We start from the raw sequence: 20,433 nt of genomic DNA, 5'->3' as shown, positions 1-20,433 counted from the left end.
TCGCCCCTCCCAGGACTCCCGCCCGGGCGCACGGCCGCGGGTCGGGCCCAGGGCGCCCCAAATGCCCTCGCCGTGGGGGGCCGGCCCCGAGGGCATCCTCGTTCACACAGCGCGGCAGCAGCGGGCGCCCCACTCCCGCTGCGGCCTTCCGCGCCCCAACTGCTCTGCCCCCACCCAGGACGCGGCCGTGGCGCAGCCCCCGCCCCCGCCCCGAGCGCCGCTCCCTGCCCGCCGGACCCCCGCGCCCCGGGAGCCGCTCCCGCCCGGGCTCCTGCGCAGCGCCGTGAGGGTCAGGGTGGCGACCCCGGGCGCGGCTCCTGGGCGCCCCAGGCTCAGAGCCGCGCCCCGCCCCCCGCGCCCCTCAGCCGGGCGCTGCCAACGACCCCAAGGCCTGGGTCACCGCAGGCCGGGCCGCGGCCGGGCCCCGAGCTTGCGGGTGGCGGGACAGGTGGAGTCGCCGCCCCGGAGCAGGGCGGGGCGGCTTCTCCTTGCCACGGGGCGCAGGCAGGTGTGCCCCAAGGGGCTGCCCGGGGCAGGACAGTCCCGCCCCACCCCCGGGAGGGCCCGAGCGGCCGGGGTCAGCCTGCGGGGCGCGGGCGGCTCTGCGGGGAGGAAAACCCGTTCCTGCCGACGGGCGGGCCGATCTCGCAGTACGGCCGCCTTGGGCGCCCCCTCCCGCGCCACACGGCAGCGTGGGGTGTCTGGGGAGCCTCGTCGGCTCCACCGGCGGACCCCAGAACCGCAGGGGCAGCCCCAGCCTCTGCCTGAGGCCCCCCCTCTGCAAGGGCCCTGGGGCTCTCCGTGGGCGCCGGGAGAGCCCCCAGCACAGGGACACCCCGGGCGCAGTGGGGGGGGGCTCCGCGTGCTGCCAGAGTGAGAACCACCACAGGTGTGTGGCCAGAGCGGGTGACGCGCCCCCACACTCGTGCACCCCGCTTGCTGCTTTGGTCTTTCACTTTTTGTAAAGATTTAGTCACACAAGAGCAGGGGTACCCCAGATGCGCAGGGGGTGAGGGGAGTCCCCAGAGACAGAGTGGGGAGCAGCGGGGAGACGGGAGGGGTCTGCTGCGCCCTGTGGGACCTTCGCCGCAGGATGGAACCGGCTGCAGAGGCCGCGGGCAGCTTCAGGGCGCTGCGCTCAGCCCTCTGCGCCCCCGGGGAGGCCCCTCTTTTTTCACTTTGACTCCAAATAAAGGGACTCCCGGCTGCCCGGGGGTTGGGGTGCCTCTGCATCCTGTGCACCCCGCGCCGCACGCCTGGAGCCGGGGCTGGGGCAGGAGCTTCGGGGCGGCAGGACCCGGGAGGGGGTGGCCCGCGCCGGGGAGGCTCCTGCTGGGGAGCGGCTGCTGCAGCGAGACCCGCCCAGGCTTCCCGGGGCCTGAGAAGCTGCTCCCGCGTCCCCACCGGCGCCGGCCGAGAAAACGACAGGGCGGGGGGCTCGTCCGCGGACACGGTCGGGGCCAGAAGCCGGGAGACCGTCCCCGCCGCTCCTGTCCGCGCGGCGCTGGGGCCCGGCAGAGCCTCGATGCGCCCCGGGCGCGGCCCAGCCGTGGGTGTCGCGCCGAGCAGCAACACCCGGCGCCCCCGACCCTCCCGCTGACGCCCCAGCCGGCCGGGCCCAGAGGCTCCCCCAACACACACACACACACACACACACACACACACACACACACGCGCGCTCTCCGGCGTCTTCCATCTTTTATTTTGTCTCAGCTGAAACGAGCCTGCCCCGGGCTGGGCGGCGCCCGCGTGGTGGGTCCCCCCAGGCTCCCCAGGGCCCTGCCCGCGGACGCCCCGCCGTCCTCCACCCCGCGCCTCTGCTCTGGGGCCCGCCCTGCGCCGCCCAGCACGGGTGGGAGCCCTGAGGGGGCCTCAGCCCGGCACCTCCCCGGAGCCCCCTCCTGCTGCACCCGGGTCCTCCGCTGCGGCTTCGCCCCCCGCTGAGCAGAGCCCTGGCCCTGTGTCCCCCCCACCCCCACCCCCGGGGCTGCTGCCTCCAGGGCCAGCGTCCAGCCCAGGCTGCCCTCGGGGAGGCTGCGGCGCCCCCTCTGGACAGGAGCCCCCGAGGCCTCTGCAGGCAGCTCCGGCCCTCGGGTGGCCCCGGCCTCCGCCCTGCCTGCCCCTCGCTCCGACTCGCTCCCCTTAGGACCAACCCGGGGGTCGCTGCCCGCGCCCGGGGGAGGACCCGCCCGCCCTGGCATCGGCCCCCAGCGCCGCAGGGTTCCACGACCGCGCGGGAAGGGAGCGAGGACCCCTGCTCGGCTCAGCCCTCCTCCTCCAGGGCGCCGGGCGCGCCCCGCCCCGGCCGCCTCCCCGCCGCGTGCGCCTTCCGGTGGCGCGCCAGGTGGGAGCGCAGGCCGTAGGCCTTCCCGCACTGCTCGCAGGCGAACGGCCGCTCCCCGCTGTGCGCGCGCCGGTGGCGGGCGAGGTGCGAGGTGCGGGTGAAGTCCTTCCCGCAGCGGCCGCACACGAAGGGCCGCTCGCCCGTGTGCACGCGCCGGTGCGCCAGGAAGTCGGAGCTGCGGCCGAAGCGCTGCCCGCAGTCGGCGCACGCGAAGGGCCGGGCCGCGGCGTGGCTCCGCCGGTGCTGGGCCAGCGCGGCCGGGTGGCCGAAGCGCTGCCCGCAGGCGCCGCAGGCGAAGGGCCGGGGGGCGGCGTGCGCGCCCTCGTGCTGGGCCAGCGAGGCCCGGTGCCGGAAGCGCCGCCCGCAGGCGCCGCAGGCGAAGGGCCGCGCCCCGCTGTGCACGCGCTGGTGCGCCACGAGGTTGGAGCGGTGGCCGAAGCGCTGCCCGCAGGCGCCGCAGCCGAAGGGCGTCTCCCCGGTGTGCACGCGCCGGTGCTGCGCCAGGTGGTCCTTGCGGCCGAAGGCCCGGCCGCACTCCCCGCACGCGAACGGCCGCTCCCCGCTGTGCGTCCGCAGGTGCTGCGCCAGCGTGGCCTTGCGGCCGAAGGCCTTGCCGCACTGCCCGCACGCAAACGGCCGCTCGCCGCTGTGCGTCCGCCGGTGCTGCGCCAGCGTGTCCCTGCGGCCGAAGGCGCGGCCGCACTCCCCGCACTCGTGCCGCATCTCCCGCGCTCAGGCCGGCCTCCCGCGGGGGGGGGGGGCCGCTCGGCTGCTCCCCGGGCGCTGCTCCACGGACGAGGACCCGCCCCCGCGCTGGAGCTGCCGCGACTCGGCGCTGAGCCGGGACGGCCTCCCGCACGCGGAAGGGGCAGCCCGGGCCGCGCTGCCTGACGGCCGGCCGGTGCCCCGCGTCGCTCAGGACGGGGCCGCGCAGGTCGCCAGGGGGCGCAGCCGCCTCGGACGGGGGCCCGCGGCGCGCGCTGGGCGTTGTTGCGCTGGGGGGGGGCGCGCCGTCGTCGTCCACGCCAGACCAGCGGCCTGAAAGCAGAGAAGCAGCCGGTGAGGGGCGCGTCCCGCAGGCCCACGCGCGGGGTCCGCCCAGGAGAGCCGAGCGCCGGGCTGGGCCCCGCGGTCCCGGGACGGGCCACGCAGCTCGGCTCGCGAGCGCCGCCCCGGGCAGGAGCGGAGCGGAGCGGAGGCGACAAGGGGGGACACGCGCAGGAGGCGGAGGGGCAGCGCGGAGGGGCGGCCCCAGCCCGGGGCGCGCCCGGCACAGGCGTCTCGAGGGCCCCAGCGCGCCGCTCACCGGGGCCGGGCCGCGTCCCTCCCGCGGGCGAGAGCCATGACCTCGCGGCGCCCGAGTCCTGCCCCTACGGCCCGGCCGCCGGCGGGCACCTGCCAGACGGAAGCCACTGGGGAGACGGGGCGGCGGCCGGGGAAGCCGAGCCCAGCGCAGCCCGCCCGGGAACGGGACGCGAGACCCGACTCGCAGCCCCCGGCCAGCGGCCTGGACTCCGGCTCCCGAGGAGACCCGCCCGGAGGCGGCGGCAGAGTCCACGGCACGGGTGGGGGGGTCGTGGGCCCTCGTCAGGCCACGCGGGGCGGGAACCGCCGGGCTGAGCCCCGACACTTGATCGCTGGACACGCGGGGCCGGGGCAGCAGGAGTTGGGGCGCACCGGGCGCGGCAGGCGCAGCACGCAGTGGAGCAGCAGCCCCCGGAGGGTGTGCGCGAGGGCGCCGTGGTCCTGCTTCGGGAAGGAAGCGGGAACCTCCCGGCCAATAAGGGAGGGCGGACACCCCAACCCCGGGGCACGCAGGCTCCCCGGGAAGCCCGCCCGGAGAAGTCACGGGACCCCGCGTGGCGTGCACAAGTGAGCACCGGGCAGGGCTCTCCCCACGAGTCCCGGTCCCCCGGACGCTCCCCAGGCACCCCAATACAGACCAGAGCAGGCCCCGTGCGCCGCGCCTCAGTTCCCGCCAACACCGCGTTCGCCTAGAGCCACAGGCGGGGGTGCAGGGAGAGGGGCGCGGCCGGGGTCTGCGCGCAAGGCCGAGCCTCCCGCCGGGAGTCCCCTGAAGTCGGGATCAAGCCCCCCACCCCCACCCCAACCCACCCCGACGTGCAGGGGGGTGTCCCGGGGATCCGCACGGCCAGACACCCACGTCGGGATTCCCACACCAGCCCCCGGGGCAGGTCACCCCATAGGCCACACGGCCCGACCTCGAAGGAGGTGACAGGCGCCCCCGCGGGCAGCGCGTGCGGAGAGGATGCTCGGGCCACAGGCACGTCTGAACCCCGCTTTCAAACCCTCCCCTTCTGGAAGCCGCGCCAGCCACCCAGGACCACACGCGGGTGCCCCCCAAGCCCCGCCCTCCTCACCCCGCGGTCACCCGCAGAGGGAGACGAAAGGGCGGCCCAAGCTGGGGCCTCCTCCCCACGCGCTTTCCAGGCTTTGGGGGACCCCTCCGGAGGGACCCGGGGCCAAGGGGACGGGTCAGCTGCAGGGCAGACCGGACCCGCCCGCGCTCATCGCGGGGGGCAGGCGGGGGCGGCCTCAGCCCCCTGCCTGGCCGCCCGCCGGGCCCCTCTCTCCTCCCCCAGAGACGGACCCTCCTCCCCCCGCCCCAGGCGGCTCCGGCGCCACCCGCCCGTGCCCGCCCCAGCCCTTACTGCACCCCGAACGACAGAATCGAGCACAAAGCTCCGCACGGACCCCCACGGCCCGCCGCCCCCAGGGTCTCGGGGTGCCTCCTTCCTCTGAAGGCCAGACGGGCGCGGCCGCTGCCCCCCCATCTCCCTGAGGTTCTTCTCGGAGCTTCGCGGATTCCACAGGGTCAGCGGGGGGCCCGGCGGCACCCCCGAGGCGACTCCCGTCCCGCCGCCATCACCCCACAGGGGGCGCCCGACTCCCCCTTCCCTCAGCCCCCGCCCCACAGGGCCCGTCTATGCCACCTCGCCACCCACGAAGTGCAGGATCCGGGCCCCGGGTCTCACCCCAGGTCGCGACTCTGGTCGCCACCCACGGTCCGTTCCCGGCCGCCCGCGGGTCCCGGCTCGGGCCGCGGCAGCGGCGGGCGGAGGGGCCGGGACCGCACCATCCGCACAGCGGCCCCGCCCACGGGGTCCGGCAGGGGCGACCGAGGCCCCCGCACCCACGCGGGATCCGGAGCCGCCGCCGGGCGCCGCCGCAGGGCGAGCGGCCACCGCGGGGCCAGACGCGGCCGTGCGCGCCGCCCGGCCGGCCTGGGGAGGCTCGCGGGCCGCTCCGGCCTCGCACGAACGCAGACCCGCGCCCGTCCCCCAGGCTGCGCGGGCCCCCGCCCCCACTCGCGGGCCCGCTGCTCCCGCGGGGCCCCAGCGCGGCGCCTCTGCGGGCGCTTCCCGGGCGACGGCGGCGACGGGGCGCGGGCGGGCAGCGGGGGGCGCCGCGGCCGCCGACCCGCTCCCTCGGGGCGCCCGCACGCCTCCCGGCCGCCGCGCCCGCCGCAGGGGCCCGCGCGGCCCACGGGACCCGGCCGCCCCCCAGACCCGATCTCCCGCTCGGCCCCGGCCTCCCTCGGCCGCCGCCCTCGGGCCCCGCCGGGCCCCGCGCCGCCCGCGCGCCTCACCTGCCGCGCCCGGCCCACGCCCGTCACAGGCGGGGGCGGCGCCCCCTCAGCAGGCGCCCCGCGTCGGGGCCGGGCCAAGGGCGGGGCCGGGACGCCGGGCCGGGGACGCGGCCCCCCTCGCCGGGCCGGCCCGCACGGCCGCGTCAGGCCCGGGCCGGGTCTCCGCGGGCGCCGTCCCGCAGCCCCTCACCCGACAAGATGTCCGGCGCGAGGAAGACACCGGAAGCCCCGCCCGGCGCGCCGCAGACCGGAAGCGGCCGGCGCGGGGGCTTCTGGGGGATGTAGTTCCCCGGCGGGATCGGACACGAGGCGCGGCGAGGAGCGCCGGGAAGCGGGCGTCGCGACTCCGACGGCCGAGGCCCGGGACCTGGCGCCGCGCGGGGAGCTGCCCCCAGACTCCGGCCTGCCGGGGAAGCCTGTGTCCGTTTACAGACTCAGCCACGACTCGCTGGATGATTTGCCACGCTGTCGGCAGAGGCATTGCCCTCCTCTGCGCGCCAGGAGTGGCGCCTGAGGAAAAGGAGGGCCGGGCCAGTCGCTCGCAGGCGGGAGATGCACTGTGCTCCAGGGCGAGGCCCGCCGACGCGACCCCCGCCACGCCCCCGCGCGGGGGTCGGCGAAGTCTCACCCGTTGGGGGCGAGGGCAAGCTTTCAGGGACAGGGTCTGGCCTCGGCGGGAGGGGGGAGCGCGGGGCCGGGGCTGCTCTTCAGAGGAATCTTTTCTGTCGGCCCCGGCGGGTCTTTCAACGCTGCGGATCAGCGCCCACGAAAACCGGGCAGACCCGGCGCCTGGGACGCAGGGGGCAGCAGTTTCAAGGTCCCCCCCCAACCCCATCTCTGCCCCGGCCTCGACCTTACAGCGTACATGTGTGTCAGCCTCGTGGGCTCAGGAGTGAGAGCAGAGAACGGGGAGGGCGGCTGCGGCCCGGGCGCACCCCCCTGGCTGAGAGGCCTGCGGTGAGTGGTGGCGGGTGCCGCCCGGCGCGGCGCCCCTGGGCCTCTGCTGCGGCCAGCGCAAGCTGACATCTGCCCCCGGAAGGAAAGATGTGGAAACTGCGGCCTCTTGTCTGCTGAGCCACGGGCCTCATCACACCCGCGGCCACCGGGACGGTCTCTGAATAGGAAGCGGAGATGATCTGTGGTAAGTGGGGGGCGCGGAGGAAAAGAAACACTTGCACATTGTTTAAATTATTGAACGTTATTACTGACTCTGTAGTAACTCACAGGGATGTGCAGAAACGGCCCTGGGGACAAATCGGGGACAGGTGAAGAGCCGGACGACGGCCACAAGACGTGAGCCGCAGACACCGATGACGGAACCAGAGAAAACGCCAAATCCTGTAGCCACAGAGGTGACCCCATGGCGCAGCCGCGGGCTGAAGTCTCACGAACCAGCAGCGAGCGGGGTTCCCGCACAGGATGCAGCCCGCTCCCCAGAACACCCTGGAATTTAGAACTGACAAACTGTCTACTTCTAGAATGTTCTGTTTTCCATTGCTAGACTGGCTGACCGGGTGTCCCCGAGACCGGGGTCAGGGAGAGCCGCGGCACTTCACTCCCGGCCGGCGCCGAGGGGGGCCCCGGGGAGGGCGCCCGCGCAGAGGCCGCGCCCCGGTGGGTCCGCAGGTGGCGGTGGAAGGTGCCCGACTGGCGGTAGCTGCGCTGGCAGAGGCCGCACACGTACGGCTTCGCGCCCGAGTGGATGCGCTCGTGCGCCAGGAGGTTGGTCTTGTGGCCGAAGGCCCTGCCGCAGACGCCGCACTGGAAGGGCCGGACGCCCGCGTGGGAGCGCTGGTGCGCCCGCAGCGCCGCCCGCGCGAAGAAGCCTTTGCCGCACGCGCCGCAGGCGAACGGCCTCTCGTCCCGGTGCCTCCGCGCGTGCGCGCTGAGCCGGGACAGGTACCTGAAGGTCTTGGGGCACATGTCGCAGCGGAAAGACCGGGGCGCGCCCTCTCGTGCCCCCCGCCGGGAGCCGCCCTCGCCGTCCCGGGGGGCGGGCGCGCTCTCGGGGAGCACCCCCTGGTCTGCGAGGGCGCCTGGGGAAGGGGGCGCATGCGGGGACCCTCCCTGGGGCCTGCAGGGGCCCAGACCCGCCCTCCTGGAGCTGAGGGGGTCCCCCAAAGCAGCGCCTCCCTCCTCGGGCGCGGGCCAGAGGGGATCTTGGACGATGACCAGGGAGGGTGTGTCACCGCCTTGTCCAGCGCCGCCTTCTCCATCATCAGGTCCTGCGGGAACGACAAGGTCACGACAAGGTCACCCGCGCAGAGGCGCGCCGGCCTCCCGGGCTGGTGCCCGGACCCCCGCACTCACCTCGCCCGGGCCCAGCGCGGCCCCCTCCAGGCTGGCCCCCGCGGGGGCTCCTGCTGAGCGCTGTCTCGTGAGGTGGGCGATCACCTCTCTCACGGGCATGTTCTCGGAGAAGAGCGCCTCCTGGCCCTGCATGCGCACGTGCACCTGGAAGGGCCGCAGCCTGAGCCACAGGCGCCGCCGCCCGCCCGCGGGGAGGGCCTTTCCCGGGAGCCACTTTCCTGCACCACAGCGTGGCCAGAAGGGAAGCGCTAAGGCTTCCCGAGGGCTCGCCTGCCAGAGCCTTTCTCCACCTCCTGAGGGTCCTGCCCCCAGGCCCCGGCCAGCCAGGCGAGCAGGTCCCCTAAGCTGGCTGCCTGCCCTGCACAGGAGTCGCCTGTGGTTCTTGCTTTTGAGGGGCCCGGCCACCCCGCCCGCTGAGGACGAGCGCGCTCTGAGACTGGGGGGGTGGGGGGGTAGCAGCGCCTCCTGCTGTCAAGGGGCCTCTCCAAGGGGCGTCTCTGGTTTTCGCCCCCTTAGCTCCTCCCGGGCAGCGCCTGTACTCACCAAGGCCGGCGGCTGCACGGCGTCATCGCTCAGGCCTTCCAGAAATCTCTCCAGGTTTTTGCCGCTGGCTTCCCATTGCATCTTCAAGGCAGACCTGTCGCTGCGGCGCCTGTTGAGCATAAACTGCTCCAGGACCACCTGACAGATCATCTCCTCCTTGCTGTGCTGCTCCGGCTGCAGCCACGAATGGAACGCCTGGTACAGCCTCTGCAGCTCCTGCCCTGCCAGCGAGTTGTTACCACTTCGAAATAAGTTGAGCAGAGTGTCCGGGAGCACAGACGCCGGCTTCTGGGGCGCAGGTCCCCGGTTGGGATCACCATCTGTGCTTTCCGCCCCGGGCTCTGCCCTGGAGGCGGCACCCAGGAACGAGGTTCTGAGATCTAAATCCATGCTGACGGGATTTCCCAGACGCCACTTCCAGGATTCCCTCCTGTGCTTCTGGGAATCTGAAAACAGGGATATTTAAGATACGTACTGATTTTATTTCCCTCGTTGGGTGCCAGTCAAATGCTGCCCAGAGCTGACACTAGAGGCTGCTCGAAGACAAACTAGGAATGGAATCACTAGTATTAAAGACCATCTTCAGAAAAACAAACAAACAAACAAACAAACAAAAAAACCTGGGAAAAAAAAGAAAGAAAAAATTAATAAATACCATCCTCGGAAAATTAGAAAACATAAATTTCAGAACAAGATTTTGTGACTGGTGACTGTGACGAGACATTTAAGAAATAAATCACCCTAATCTGACACAAATTCTTTGGGTGCCCAAAGAGAGTGTAAAGTTCAGGGCCTCCCCGGTGGCGCAGCGGTTGAGCGCTGGGTTGCGAAGCTGCCCGCGGCCTCTGCGGCGCCGGTTCGATCCCCGGCTGCTCCCCGGCCACCGGAGGAGGGTCCCGCATGGAGCGCAGACCCCTCCTGCCGCCCGCTGCTCCCCTCGGCAGTGTCCTTCAGTCCTTCTGCCTGCTCTGCTCCCCGCTCTGGCTCTGGTGAATTCTCTCACCCTCCCGCGCTTCTGACTGTACCCAGTGCATGTATAAATAAATAAATAAATAAATCTTAAAAAAAAAAAAAAAGATTGTAAAGGTCTATTAGAAGAGTGTAGTAATTATGATGGTGTGCAGCACGAGTTCCATCCCCCGCCAGGGAGCTTCCCACGTGGCGCAGCAGACTCTCCTGTCTCCCCGCTGCTCCCCTCAGCAGTGTGTTTCAGTCGGTCTGCCTCTTCTCCCCGCTCTGTCTCTGGTGAAGCCTCTCACCCCCCGCACCTCTGGCCTGCACCCCAGTTCTTGTGTGCATAAATAAATAAATTATATCTTTAGAAAAACACAGAGGAGGGATGACAGGAGCTTGAAAATCACAGAAAACCGACTTCCAGTATGGACGTTTCACATTTGGTGTCAAGGTCACTCTCCTCTGATCAGATTACCCAGTTGATCCCATCAAGCAATGAATCAAAGATGAATCCAGGAGCACCCCGTGCAGGCGCCTACCTTTCCCTAATCCATTCATGCTGCCCGCCTGGCAACCTTAATCCAGGTGATCTTAATGTGAGTAATCTTCTCAGGTCACTCCCCACCAGGGCTCCTGCACCCTCAGGGAGATGGTCCAAAGCCATCTGAGCTCTGATGGGCTGCTCTGGGCCCCCCTCGCAGTCCCCTCCTAGGTTCTGTGGGTGGCCCCACATCCCCCCCTCTCGACCCACCTGGGCCTCCCCACAAGTTCTTTCTAGACTACCCCAGGCTCTCAACCCAGCAGGGACACAGCCAGGTTCAGACCTTGGAATTCAAGGCCGGACCTTGGTTCCAAGCCAGAGGCAGCTGAGTGACCCCAGCAAGTCACACACCGGGTCCCCACCTGTGTGTCACCTGCCACCAGGTGAGTTAAGATATGAGAGGCAACTGACACCCTTCAATCGCCAGGGCCCAGCCTGTCAGCCGCGGGCCGCCACCTCCACCACACGCGACAAATAATCAGGAGGAACAGATCACGGGCAGGACAGATCACCCAGCAGAGCTGCAGGGACTCAGAGGGTTGCCTGGGCCTGTACGGGGCCCACCCACTGTGGGGCTGGACTGAGGACAAAGCTGCCCTCCCCCAAGCCTGGAAACCGGCGCACCCGTGTTCTGACCTAGGAACTTCCTCTGAGCACCCCTCAAACCCATGCAGGAAAGTCACGTACAAAGTTTGGTACTTCCCCTGCATTCCAGAAACTCACCTCCTTCCAGGATGAGCCTCCAGAGCGGCTGGCTGGGCTTCCCGCGGTGGCTTTCTGCCCTGAGCTCCACGGATGACACCCCAGGCTCCACCCTTTATAGGGCCTGGCATGGTGATGGGTTTAAACCCTGATTGGGTAGATGTTGCCTGTTAGGTGAAGATGGGATGACACTGGCAAGAAGCGCTGGGTGGAGGCAGCATCCCAGCAGGAACAGACAGGGCCCTGGGCTCCCAGGCTGTGGGGTGCTGGGGCTGAGGAAGCAACAGGACGAGTTCAGGGGTCTGGCAAGAGGACTCCGTGGTGGGGACGGCAGGGGCCAGGCGCGGTGTCTGATGGGTGAAAGCTCATGTCTGAACTCTGAAAATTCCAGTCAAGCCTCGTACATGCCTTTAGGGCCTGCATCTCCGGGCTGCACCCCTGTTCTTGTGTGCATAAAGAAACCTTTTTTAGGGTCTCCCTGGTGGTGCAGGGGTTAAGTCGCAGCAGACCCCTCCTGTCTCCCCGCTGCTCCCCTCGGCAGTGGATCTCAGTGGATCCGGCTGTTCTGCTCCCCGCTCTGTCTCTGGGGAGTCCTCTACCCCTTGCACTCTGGCCAGTACCCCAGCCCTTGTATGCATAAGGAAATAAATCTTCAAAAATAAAAAATAAATCTTTAAAAAAAAAAGAAAGTCTCAATCTTAAAAAAAAAAAAAAAAAAAAGGCGGCCCAAGCGGGGGTGGGGGGTGGGTGGGGGCGGCCCCACACGTTACCTGATGGCCGAGAACCCAGCAGGCCACGCCTCCCTCCTGCCCGGCCCCGCCGGGGCCCGCGCTGCCCTTTCTCCCCCGCGGCCCCGCTGGGCTCCCCGGCCCCGGCCCCTCCCGGCCCCGCCCGCCGGCTTTCAGGTCGCGCCGCCCAGGGCTTCGGCCGCCCGCCGCCCCGTCCACCCGCCCCCGGGCAGCGGCCGCCACAGCCCGCGAGAGGGGCCCCGGCGAGCCGGGGTCCGCGCGGGAGCCCCGCGCCCTGGACGCCCCCACCAGCGCCCCGGCCTGGGCGCTCCGCCGGGGCAGGCGCAGCTCAGGAGAGCGGCCCGGGCGGCCTGGGGCGCGGCCTGGAGCTGCGAGGCTGGAGGCCAGGCCAGGCCGGGGGACCGGGGCGCGGGGCGGGGCGGGGGTGTCCAGCCTCGCCATGGGCCCCGCGCGGCCCCCGGGGTGAGGACACGCGCTGCGGGCGGGGCGCAGGGGGCCCCGGAGCGCGAGGGCGGGAAGGGGCGCAGCGCCTGGGAAGAGGGGTTCCGCGCCCCGCGGGGCGCTCGCGGCTCTGGCCCGGGCGGCGTGGCCAGCGCTGACCCCGGAGAGATCGGGGTCGCCGCTCCCGGAGCGTCACGTGCCCGCGGAGGCGGCTCCCAGGGGCGCGGCAGGGGCTCCTGGGAACCCCGGATCCCAAGGGCGCCTCGTCCCGGGGGCCTTCAGGCAGCAGGCGTGGCTCTCGGCAGGGCGGATGCACGTTCCCTCCTCCCCTCACCTGCCCGCAGACGGAGGCCCTGGGGCGGGAGCAAGGGAAATCCGCCCGCAGAGACAGGGCAGAGCAGAGGGACCGGGAGCTCAGACGCCCTGAGGCGGGCGCGGAGGCGGGGCCCCTCCTGCCTGTGTGGTCAGCGGCGGCTCCAACCCGGCCAGGAACGGAGTGCGTGTGTCTTTCCCCATGCATGCTCCCCATGCATGCGTTCATTCAGAAACAGCAGCTATTAGAGGGGCCTCCCTGGTGCCGCAAGGGGTGGAGCACAGCACTGGGAGGCCATCTGCAGCCTCTGCAGCACGAGTTCGATCCCTGGCCGGCCACGGAGCAACCCACAGGGCGCAGCAGACCCCTCCTGTCTCCCCGCTGCTCCCCTCAGCAGTGGATTTCAGTGGATCCGCCTGTTCTGCTCCCCGCTCCGTCTCTGGTGGGTCCTCCCACCCTCCACGCCTCTGGCCTGCACCCCAGCTCTTCTATGCATAAATAAATCAATCTTGAAAAAAGAAATATGAACTAGTTGAGAATAGAGCCACTTACCGAACGCACCAGACCAGGACAGTGCCTGGAGTTCTCTGCCGGGATTGTACGCCGGACACTAGAAGCCTGAGGTAAAGATTTGCAGCATCAACGCTCATTCCTGAAAGGAGGGGACTCGTGACTACGTTCATGCACCGATTGTGCTTTCCTTTGGTGGACTGGCGATTATCTATTAAAAAAAGTTGAGAAATGAAAATGACTGAAAGTCGCCGAGATGGATCCTGTCGCCTGCGAGAGAGAGGGGTGCATGGGGGAACTTCCGCAAAGTGTCAGCAAAGTTAAGATCTCAGGGAAAGCGGAGCAGCAGCCTCTGGGGTGGCCAGTGCTCGCGCCTCTGCCGGCAGGCGCGGGTGCTGGGGAAACACAGGTCTGCGTGAAAGAATTCAGTTCACCCCCACGGTCTCCACTCAAGCAGCGCTGGAGCCCCCGCGCCTGTGCTTCTCGGTGTGCAGCTTCGAATGCTTCCCCGACAGGAGGGCACCTGCCGGGGCCACCTTCAGGGTTCTCCGGCCCCCCCCCCCGCCCCTCACCAGCCCACCCGGCAGCGCCGGCTCCTGGACTTCCCGGCAGGGGCGCAGACCTTCCCATCAAGGGGGCAAACGAGGAAATTCCACCACCACCGAAATAGCGGGACTCCCCTAGGGTTAGAAACAAAAAACCATAATTTTGTACCGGCCAAAGGTGTGCTGATAAGGCCCAAGGGCTTTCTCTTCCAGAACAGGGTGTCGCCTTGACTTGTCCTGCTGCAGCTGTGCCACGGCGTCCCGCGGCTCCTTCTCGCCTGTACACCCCTGGAGATGTTCACTGGACGGCTGTCACACTCCATTTATTTATTTTTGGTGTTGTCGCACTGTAAAAGGATCTTGTCTCTAAAACAGTCTCCTGAAAGGGAAAGGCTGGTGAAGGACTCCCACGACAGGTTCAAGACACCCAGCACGATGTAAAGTGCAACAGACACGCGACTCGGCACCTCCCCAAGGGAAGTGAGAAGCAAGAGGCCAGCAGCATCGCCACAGAACCAACAAGGTCCCACGTCTGTGCCCTGACCGCCACCCGAGTCTCGACGAGCGCCAACATTTCGAAAAAAAATTTACGTCCCTCAGAATCGGTGACCTGTTTGTATTTTGAAATACTTTTATTTTCTGTTATCGCCAGTAACGGAGGCTCGTCCATGCAGAAAGGCAGTTCCGCCGGAGCTGACGCGGCACCTCGGTGTGGAGGCGAGCCACCCGAGCGACCGTAAATGATGCTGCGGAGGGGCCGCGGGCTCAGGGGCCACGTGCCTTCCCACCCCCGCAGACGTTTGGAAACAGCCACGACAAAGCCGGAACACATCCTTGTAACGGTAAGTCAACGTTTATTTTTATTTTTGTGCGTGTGAGTGATTTTCTGCTGAGAAGAATAAATTTTAAGAGCATCAGGAAACTTACGTATCAAAATATACATCTTAATTATGTGCACTGAGGTCAGTGACACATGAGAGTATTTAAGGTACAAATACTCCAATACCCTCGTCCCCTGATCCTTTCAATGTCTCACTATCGGCCCCATTCCCGAGGGTCATGCGAGGCCGGGCCACTCCATGGGGGTCACTGGCGGTTAGCTGTGGTGACAGGACTGACCCCCAGGAGACAGGCAAACATGACAGACGAGGGCTGGATTATCACCCTGCCGAGGCCAGCATGCTCCAGGCCTGCCCATCCCGTGGGACGGAGAGCGTGTTACTGACGCTGAAGAAATGTCCTGGACGGCAGTCTGGCCTTTCCACTGAGCAGAGTACAGTATAAACAACGGAGGGGAAAAAATGACCATCTGTTCCTTTAATCTTCAAAAACCGGTCATCCCATGGAGCAAGGAAGGCACGTCACATCGCTGTCATCACTGAAATCGTACTTTTTTGGGTTTTTACTGAGGCAAATAATCTCAATTCATAGAAGACAGGGCAATATAACAATAGCCATTTCACTACAGATAGACAGTGGGCAAACATCTGGAATAAGTGAATCATCATAAATCCTTAAGGAAATGCAAGCAAAACCATGAGGTGCCACCACACAGATTCAGAGGCCAGTTAGAAAACGGCCTCCTCAGGCATCAACAGGGTGTGAAGGAAGTAGGAGGCTCTCACACTGATGGTAGAAACAGACAACCATTTGAGAGCCTGTTTTCAGTTTTGTGAAAAGCAAAATATACCCCACTCCCACGAATGAGGCATTGTGCTGTGATTTATAAGAAATGGGATCATCCACTTAAAAAAACTTACAAAAGGGCCTCCCCGGTGGCACAGCAGTTGAGCGTTGGGCTGCGAAACTGTCCACAGCCTCTGCAGCGCCGGTTCGATCCCCGGCCACCTGCGAGGGTCCCACATGACGCGCAGACCTCTCCTGCCGTGCCCGCTGCTCCCCTCAGCAGTGTATTTTGTCAGTCTGCCTGTTCTGTTTCTGGCTCTGGCTCTGGTGAATCCTCTCCCCCTCCTGCGCTTCTGACTGTACTCAGTGCTTGTATGAATAAATAAATAAATCTTTAAAAAAAAAAAAAACCTTACAAAAATGCTTGTGTAGCTTTCTTTACATTGGAAATAACCCAAGCAGTGATAAACAGAGGAATGCATAAACATACACAGGAGAGAAAGCTACTTGGGAAGAGAAAAGCTCAGAGAGTCCACTTACCAGTCTCAAAAGCACAACAATGTATTTGTTAGGGGGAAAAGATGCCCTGAGCAAACTCCATACAAGTTTTGTGGACTCCACCCCCACTCCAGACCTGGGTTGTGGACTGGGTGACACAGACGTGGGTGAGACCCATGGGGAGGTGACCATGGCAGCTTTTATCTTGATGTTGATTTTGCTCTTTTCCTTCCGGGCTTGTCTGGTTGTTTCTGACCCTTTTCTGTGGGTCCCCACTGGAAGATGCTTTAGACTTGTGGCAGGCTTTGGGGCCTTGTTCTGGGCCAATCCCATATGGATGGACTTTTACCCACGAGGGGACGGGTCACTTTGGGTGCTTCATTTAGAAACTAGACTCTTTGCCTTTCCTGTGTTGTTTCCTAGTTTTATTAAAGTTCCTTCCCATTAAAGTCTCCTATGTTTTGTGTTGATGCGGCGGGTGGCAGAACCCATGTAGAATAGGCAGGTTTGCGGGGCTTGGGCTGCCCCTCTCCCTGTCCTATAACAATGTGAGTGGGGTCTCGGGCACTTGTCTCCTGCTCTTGGCCAGGCAGGTTTGGTCGTGGCGGGTCACTTGGGATTCCAGGTCCGGGTAGGACTCATTTAAGACTTTATCTCCCTCTTTTCTCCCTGAATTGTACATGTCCTCATTTCCCCTTCCCTTGCAAATAAACCTTTGTTAACCATTTGCGTGGGCCTGCGGTGCGGATCCCTTTAAAGCACAGAGTGAGGACCCACAGTCAGGAAACCCCTTTTAAAGTGGGGAGGGATTGCCCTGTAACAATTTGGCCCCCAACATGGCTTCCAAGTTACACCCGTGGTTGACCAGTCCAAAGTAACTCCTTGCCTTGGTCACCTTAAATGCACTAGGTCTGCAGGACACTGGGAAAAGTGTTCCAGGTCTTGAACTTTTATTTCCTTGCATACGGCTCTGTCTCGTCTTCCAACCATGAGCTTAAGCAATTTCATCCCTAGCTTAAGTTCTTTAAGTTTTTTTCCAGCCGTGTTTTCCATTAAATATCACTTCCAGTTCTATAAACGTTAATAATTTAGTGAAACGGGCTGTGGCACATGCTTTTGCGTTTATATACGTATGCGGGTGGCTTCCAAGCCATCCCTGCTTTGCACTCTGTGCTTCTGGCTGTTTTTCTGGTCGTGTGTGTGAGTGCCATTGGCTACACTCCTGCTTCTCTGAGAGCTAGATGCTGCACTCCACCTATTGAGACCATGCCGTGCTGCAGGGGGCCTTGTTGCCCCAGCCAGATAAGACACTGGCAAGCAGCGAAGCTCAAAGAGTGTCACACGGTGGGGCCGAAGCTAAAGGGCTTCTCACATCATGGGGCTGAAGCTAAAGAGCCTCACGCCTCGGGGCTGAAGATTCCTTGTGCCTCACACCGTGGGGCTGAAGAGCTAACATCCTTTATTTTTTGTTCTTGGTCATAAAAAGAGAAAAATTTCCCAAAAAGTACACTAGGCAATAAATTGCATGTATCAGTAGACTGCAGGCAAACGGCACGGAAAATTATCTGTTTAGAAAATTAGTTACTAAACAATGTGGCCCACTTGACAATGGGAGACAATTTACTGTCCATATCTGACAAGCAATGCAGCACAACTATTATAGTAAATCCTTCTTTTGCGATTTTAGAAGTTTCCTTTTTATTTAGAAGTTTCTTAGGAAAGTTTTAAAATGAAGTTAACTGTGTTAAGGAGTTTCTAGGTAGAAAAAGTTCTGAGAGCTGAGAAGCAGCTGGTCCCCGGCCGAAGGCCGTAAGAACAGAAGAGTCTTTGGGTGCTTAGGCTTTAGCTGACAGGGGTGCACTCGCGGCTCTCCGCTGTCTTGGGTAATGGTCTAGCTGGAATAATAAGTTTTAGTGTAAGGTTTGGTTTGGTTTTTTATCTATTACCCTTGAAGGCTACCGTCTAGCTGGGACCCGCAGGAGCCAGTAGTCCGCGGGAATAGAACGCACTACTTGCTTCTGCTTTGCACAGGATGAGGTGATTTTTCTGCTTACTGAAAAAGAATAAATAAAGACCTGCTGAGTCTCTCGGCAGAAGATACTTGCACCCCATCCAGTGTCAGTGTCTCCTCAATGCCCTTCCCTTCAGCCCCGAGCGTGTCGCCTAGGCCGCCTCATGCTTTCAGGAAGCCCTGACACATTTTGCCAGAGGCTGGTCCCCAGCAATGCAGCAACAAATTCAGGCTCTCAATTTAGCTGGGCTGAGTATGAGGGAGGAAAACGCGGCAGTTCTTAGAAGTGTGCAGGACCAGATACAGGCTGCCTCCAAAAACTAGATGGAGGGGGGGGGCTCGGCTAATGGACAGAGAGGAATAAACCTTCCCCTTCCCGTGAGGACTGCAAGAGGGCAGAGTTAGAAGAGGAGGAGTATCAGTGGTTGCATTCCTCAAACACAGCAGGACAGGGCCTCCCTGGTGGCGCAAGGGGTTGAGACGCAACCTATGAAGCTGTCTGCAGCCACGGCAGCACGAGTTCCATCCCCGGCCAGAGAGCTACCCCCATGGCACAGCAGACCTCTCCCGTCTCCCTGCTGCTCCCCTCAGCAGTGTATTCTGTCAGTCTGCCTGTTCTGCTCCCCGCCCTGTCTCTGGTGAATCCTCTCACCCCCGTGCCTCTGGCCTGTACCCCAGTTCGTGTTTGCCTAAATAAATCTTAAAAAAAGAAAAATGAAAAAAACACCAGGACAAAATCCTCCTCAGTGTAGCAATGTTCCCCCTGTGCAGACTCCTGAGGCTTCACAGCCCCCGATGCCCTCCGGGGAGGAAACTAAAATGGCATGTCCTCCCCACACTACACGCAGCACCCTTTATGGCTGACCAGAAAGTCCAAAGTAATTTTGACAAAACCTACTGAGCCTGATCCCAGAGGTCCCCGAGTGTGATCCGAAGAGGCCAGCGAGGTCAGAGGAAGAAAAGGCCTCCTTCAAGCGGCGCGCGCTCTCTCCAGCTTACTCTACATCCCATTTTCACAGTGACTGGTAGATACTGAATCAGCTGTCTGACTAAACCCGTAAAAATAAGAAAAATACCAAACTTTTAAATAACCAAGACCCAATTCCAGATACTTGTTTGAATTCCTTACACAGGCACCACGTTCAGATTCACAAAGCTATTTGCACACAGCAAGGACCAGGTAAGGGAAGTAGAAGCCCCGGTCCAGGCCCACTGCTTTGCCCGGGACAATCCAGCCCTCCCAGCACCTCCAGTGTCCACAGAGCCAGGGTTGTCCTAGGCTGCCGACAGCCAAAGCGCCTGAGCTTACCCTGGATGTCAGGTGAGACTGTAGAAGAGGATCGTCCCAGGGAACTCATGCCTGAGCCAGCCGGTGTGGAAAAGGAGCGCTGCCTGGCCTTAGGGTTGGGAAAGCACCTGTCTGTCCCCACTGTCAGCTGCTCCTGGGCTCCTGCAGGGAAACAGGGAGAGGAGCTGCTTCCTAGACATGGGTTGGCAGCTACAGGTCCCAACGCAGTCAATACTGTCCCCAAGGGGCTTTCAGATGAGACAAATACGGCACCGCTCACCATTTTAACCACATCCCTGGCTTCCAGAAACAAACAGGAAACTCCAAATACCAGACACCCAACAAAAATACCAAATGCTTCTCAATTCCCACTCACCAAGGCCTGACACCACAGGAGCCCCAAATTGAGGGAGACTCACAGACTCCCTCCCATACTGAGGGGAACTGGACTTCCTCCCAGATGGGGACTCTGATTCCCCCCAAATGTGTGCAGGCGAGGGGCTTGGCTTGCATCCGGGGAACTGACACCAAATGCCAGGGGACTGCGGTTTTCCACCCAGGTTCCAACTCCTCCAGGACGAATCCAGGGGGCAGAGAAGAGCTGTGCTTCTCCTGGGGAGGACTTGGCATGTTCCCCAGAGGAAACCCCCCAACAACTGCTGGGCCTCTCCCTCCCCCTGGAGAGAGGGTGCTCCCTCTGAGCACGGGGGTCAGGCAGTCACCAGGATGCCCAGGTGATAGGGATGGCCTGCTGAGCTGCTGAGGGCAACTCTGGGAAGTCAGAGAGGGGGCTGGCAGAGCCCAAGTGGCATCCAGCTCCTGGCTCTTGCCTGCCCCATGGGCCCTATGCCGGCCTCAGATTCCCTCAGCCGATAAAAGGAAACCGAGTTTTGGGGAAAGGAAAGTCGTTGAATTTGCGGACAAAGGAGGAGCGCAGCAGACTCCTGTGACAGACCCCGCCCTGAGGGAGGGTCTGCCAAGGGGAGGGGGAAGGGGTGGGCCCAGATGGGCGAGCTCCAGGCTGCTTTCCTCAGCTCCTGGGAAGGGGAGAAGACACACCTGTCACTCGAGGGGGGAAGTGCCCGAGATGGGGGAGACCAACTTGTGCACTCCTCCCTGCGGGACCGTCACTTGCAGCTGCATCCGATGCGCCCCAGCAGCTCAGACCAAACCTCACATTCGCAATAAACGCTTCTTCAGCTCCACCGGCCCCCTCCGCTCGCACTCACACCCCCGGGGCAGGCTGTGCCCCAAGACGCCCTGGGCGGAGGGCCGGGGTCAGTGTCAGGGAGGACACCCCCGTAGCCACAGGCAGACGGTGACCGCGGCCCCCAGACGCCCCACCGCGCGCACAAGCCCCGGGCAACCCGCATCCCTGAAGGGGAAACGGCCTCACCTGGCCCAGCAGCGCGGAGAAGCCCCAGGCGCCGCCCCAGGTGAGCAGACCC

General features: G+C 64.5%; 1 protein-coding gene and 1 long non-coding RNA gene across 4 annotated transcripts in view; both read right to left on the bottom strand.

Annotated features, from left to right (window-relative positions):
- Window positions 1-2,263: 2,263 nt before the first annotated feature.
- Window positions 2,264-20,433, bottom strand: part of LOC119249782 (zinc finger protein 883-like) — a 31,654-nt gene continuing 13,484 nt past the window's right edge. Inside the window, exons 4-6 of the mRNA XM_037517258.2 lie at window positions 7,635-7,698; window positions 2,751-3,067; window positions 2,264-2,498 (exon numbers count right to left, since the gene is read on the bottom strand). Coding sequence (XP_037373155.2) covers window positions 2,264-2,498; window positions 2,751-3,067; window positions 7,635-7,698 — 616 coding nt within the window. The remainder of the gene's footprint in view (window positions 2,499-2,750; window positions 3,068-7,634; window positions 7,699-20,433) is intronic.
- LOC129146104 (uncharacterized) lies at window positions 8,276-20,409 on the bottom strand. 3 transcript variants are annotated; one of them, XR_008552589.1, is made up of 7 exons: window positions 20,382-20,409; window positions 19,007-19,147; window positions 13,732-13,941; window positions 13,060-13,228; window positions 11,026-11,442; window positions 8,808-9,427; window positions 8,276-8,408 (listed from the first exon to the last, which is right to left on the bottom strand). It is a non-coding gene; the product is annotated as an uncharacterized LOC129146104 (long non-coding RNA). The 3 variants fall into 3 exon arrangements; XR_008552590.1 differs by having other exon boundaries at window positions 8,278-8,408; window positions 11,026-11,276; XR_008552591.1 differs by having other exon boundaries at window positions 8,278-8,408; window positions 11,026-11,171.

Source organism: Talpa occidentalis, unplaced genomic scaffold, assembly GCF_014898055.3.
Source record: "Talpa occidentalis isolate TD23 unplaced genomic scaffold, MPIMG_talOcc4v2.1 talOcc4.17, whole genome shotgun sequence".
Lineage (NCBI taxonomy): Eukaryota > Metazoa > Chordata > Mammalia > Eulipotyphla > Talpidae > Talpa > Talpa occidentalis.
This window is presented reverse-complemented; position numbering and strand designations above follow the sequence as displayed.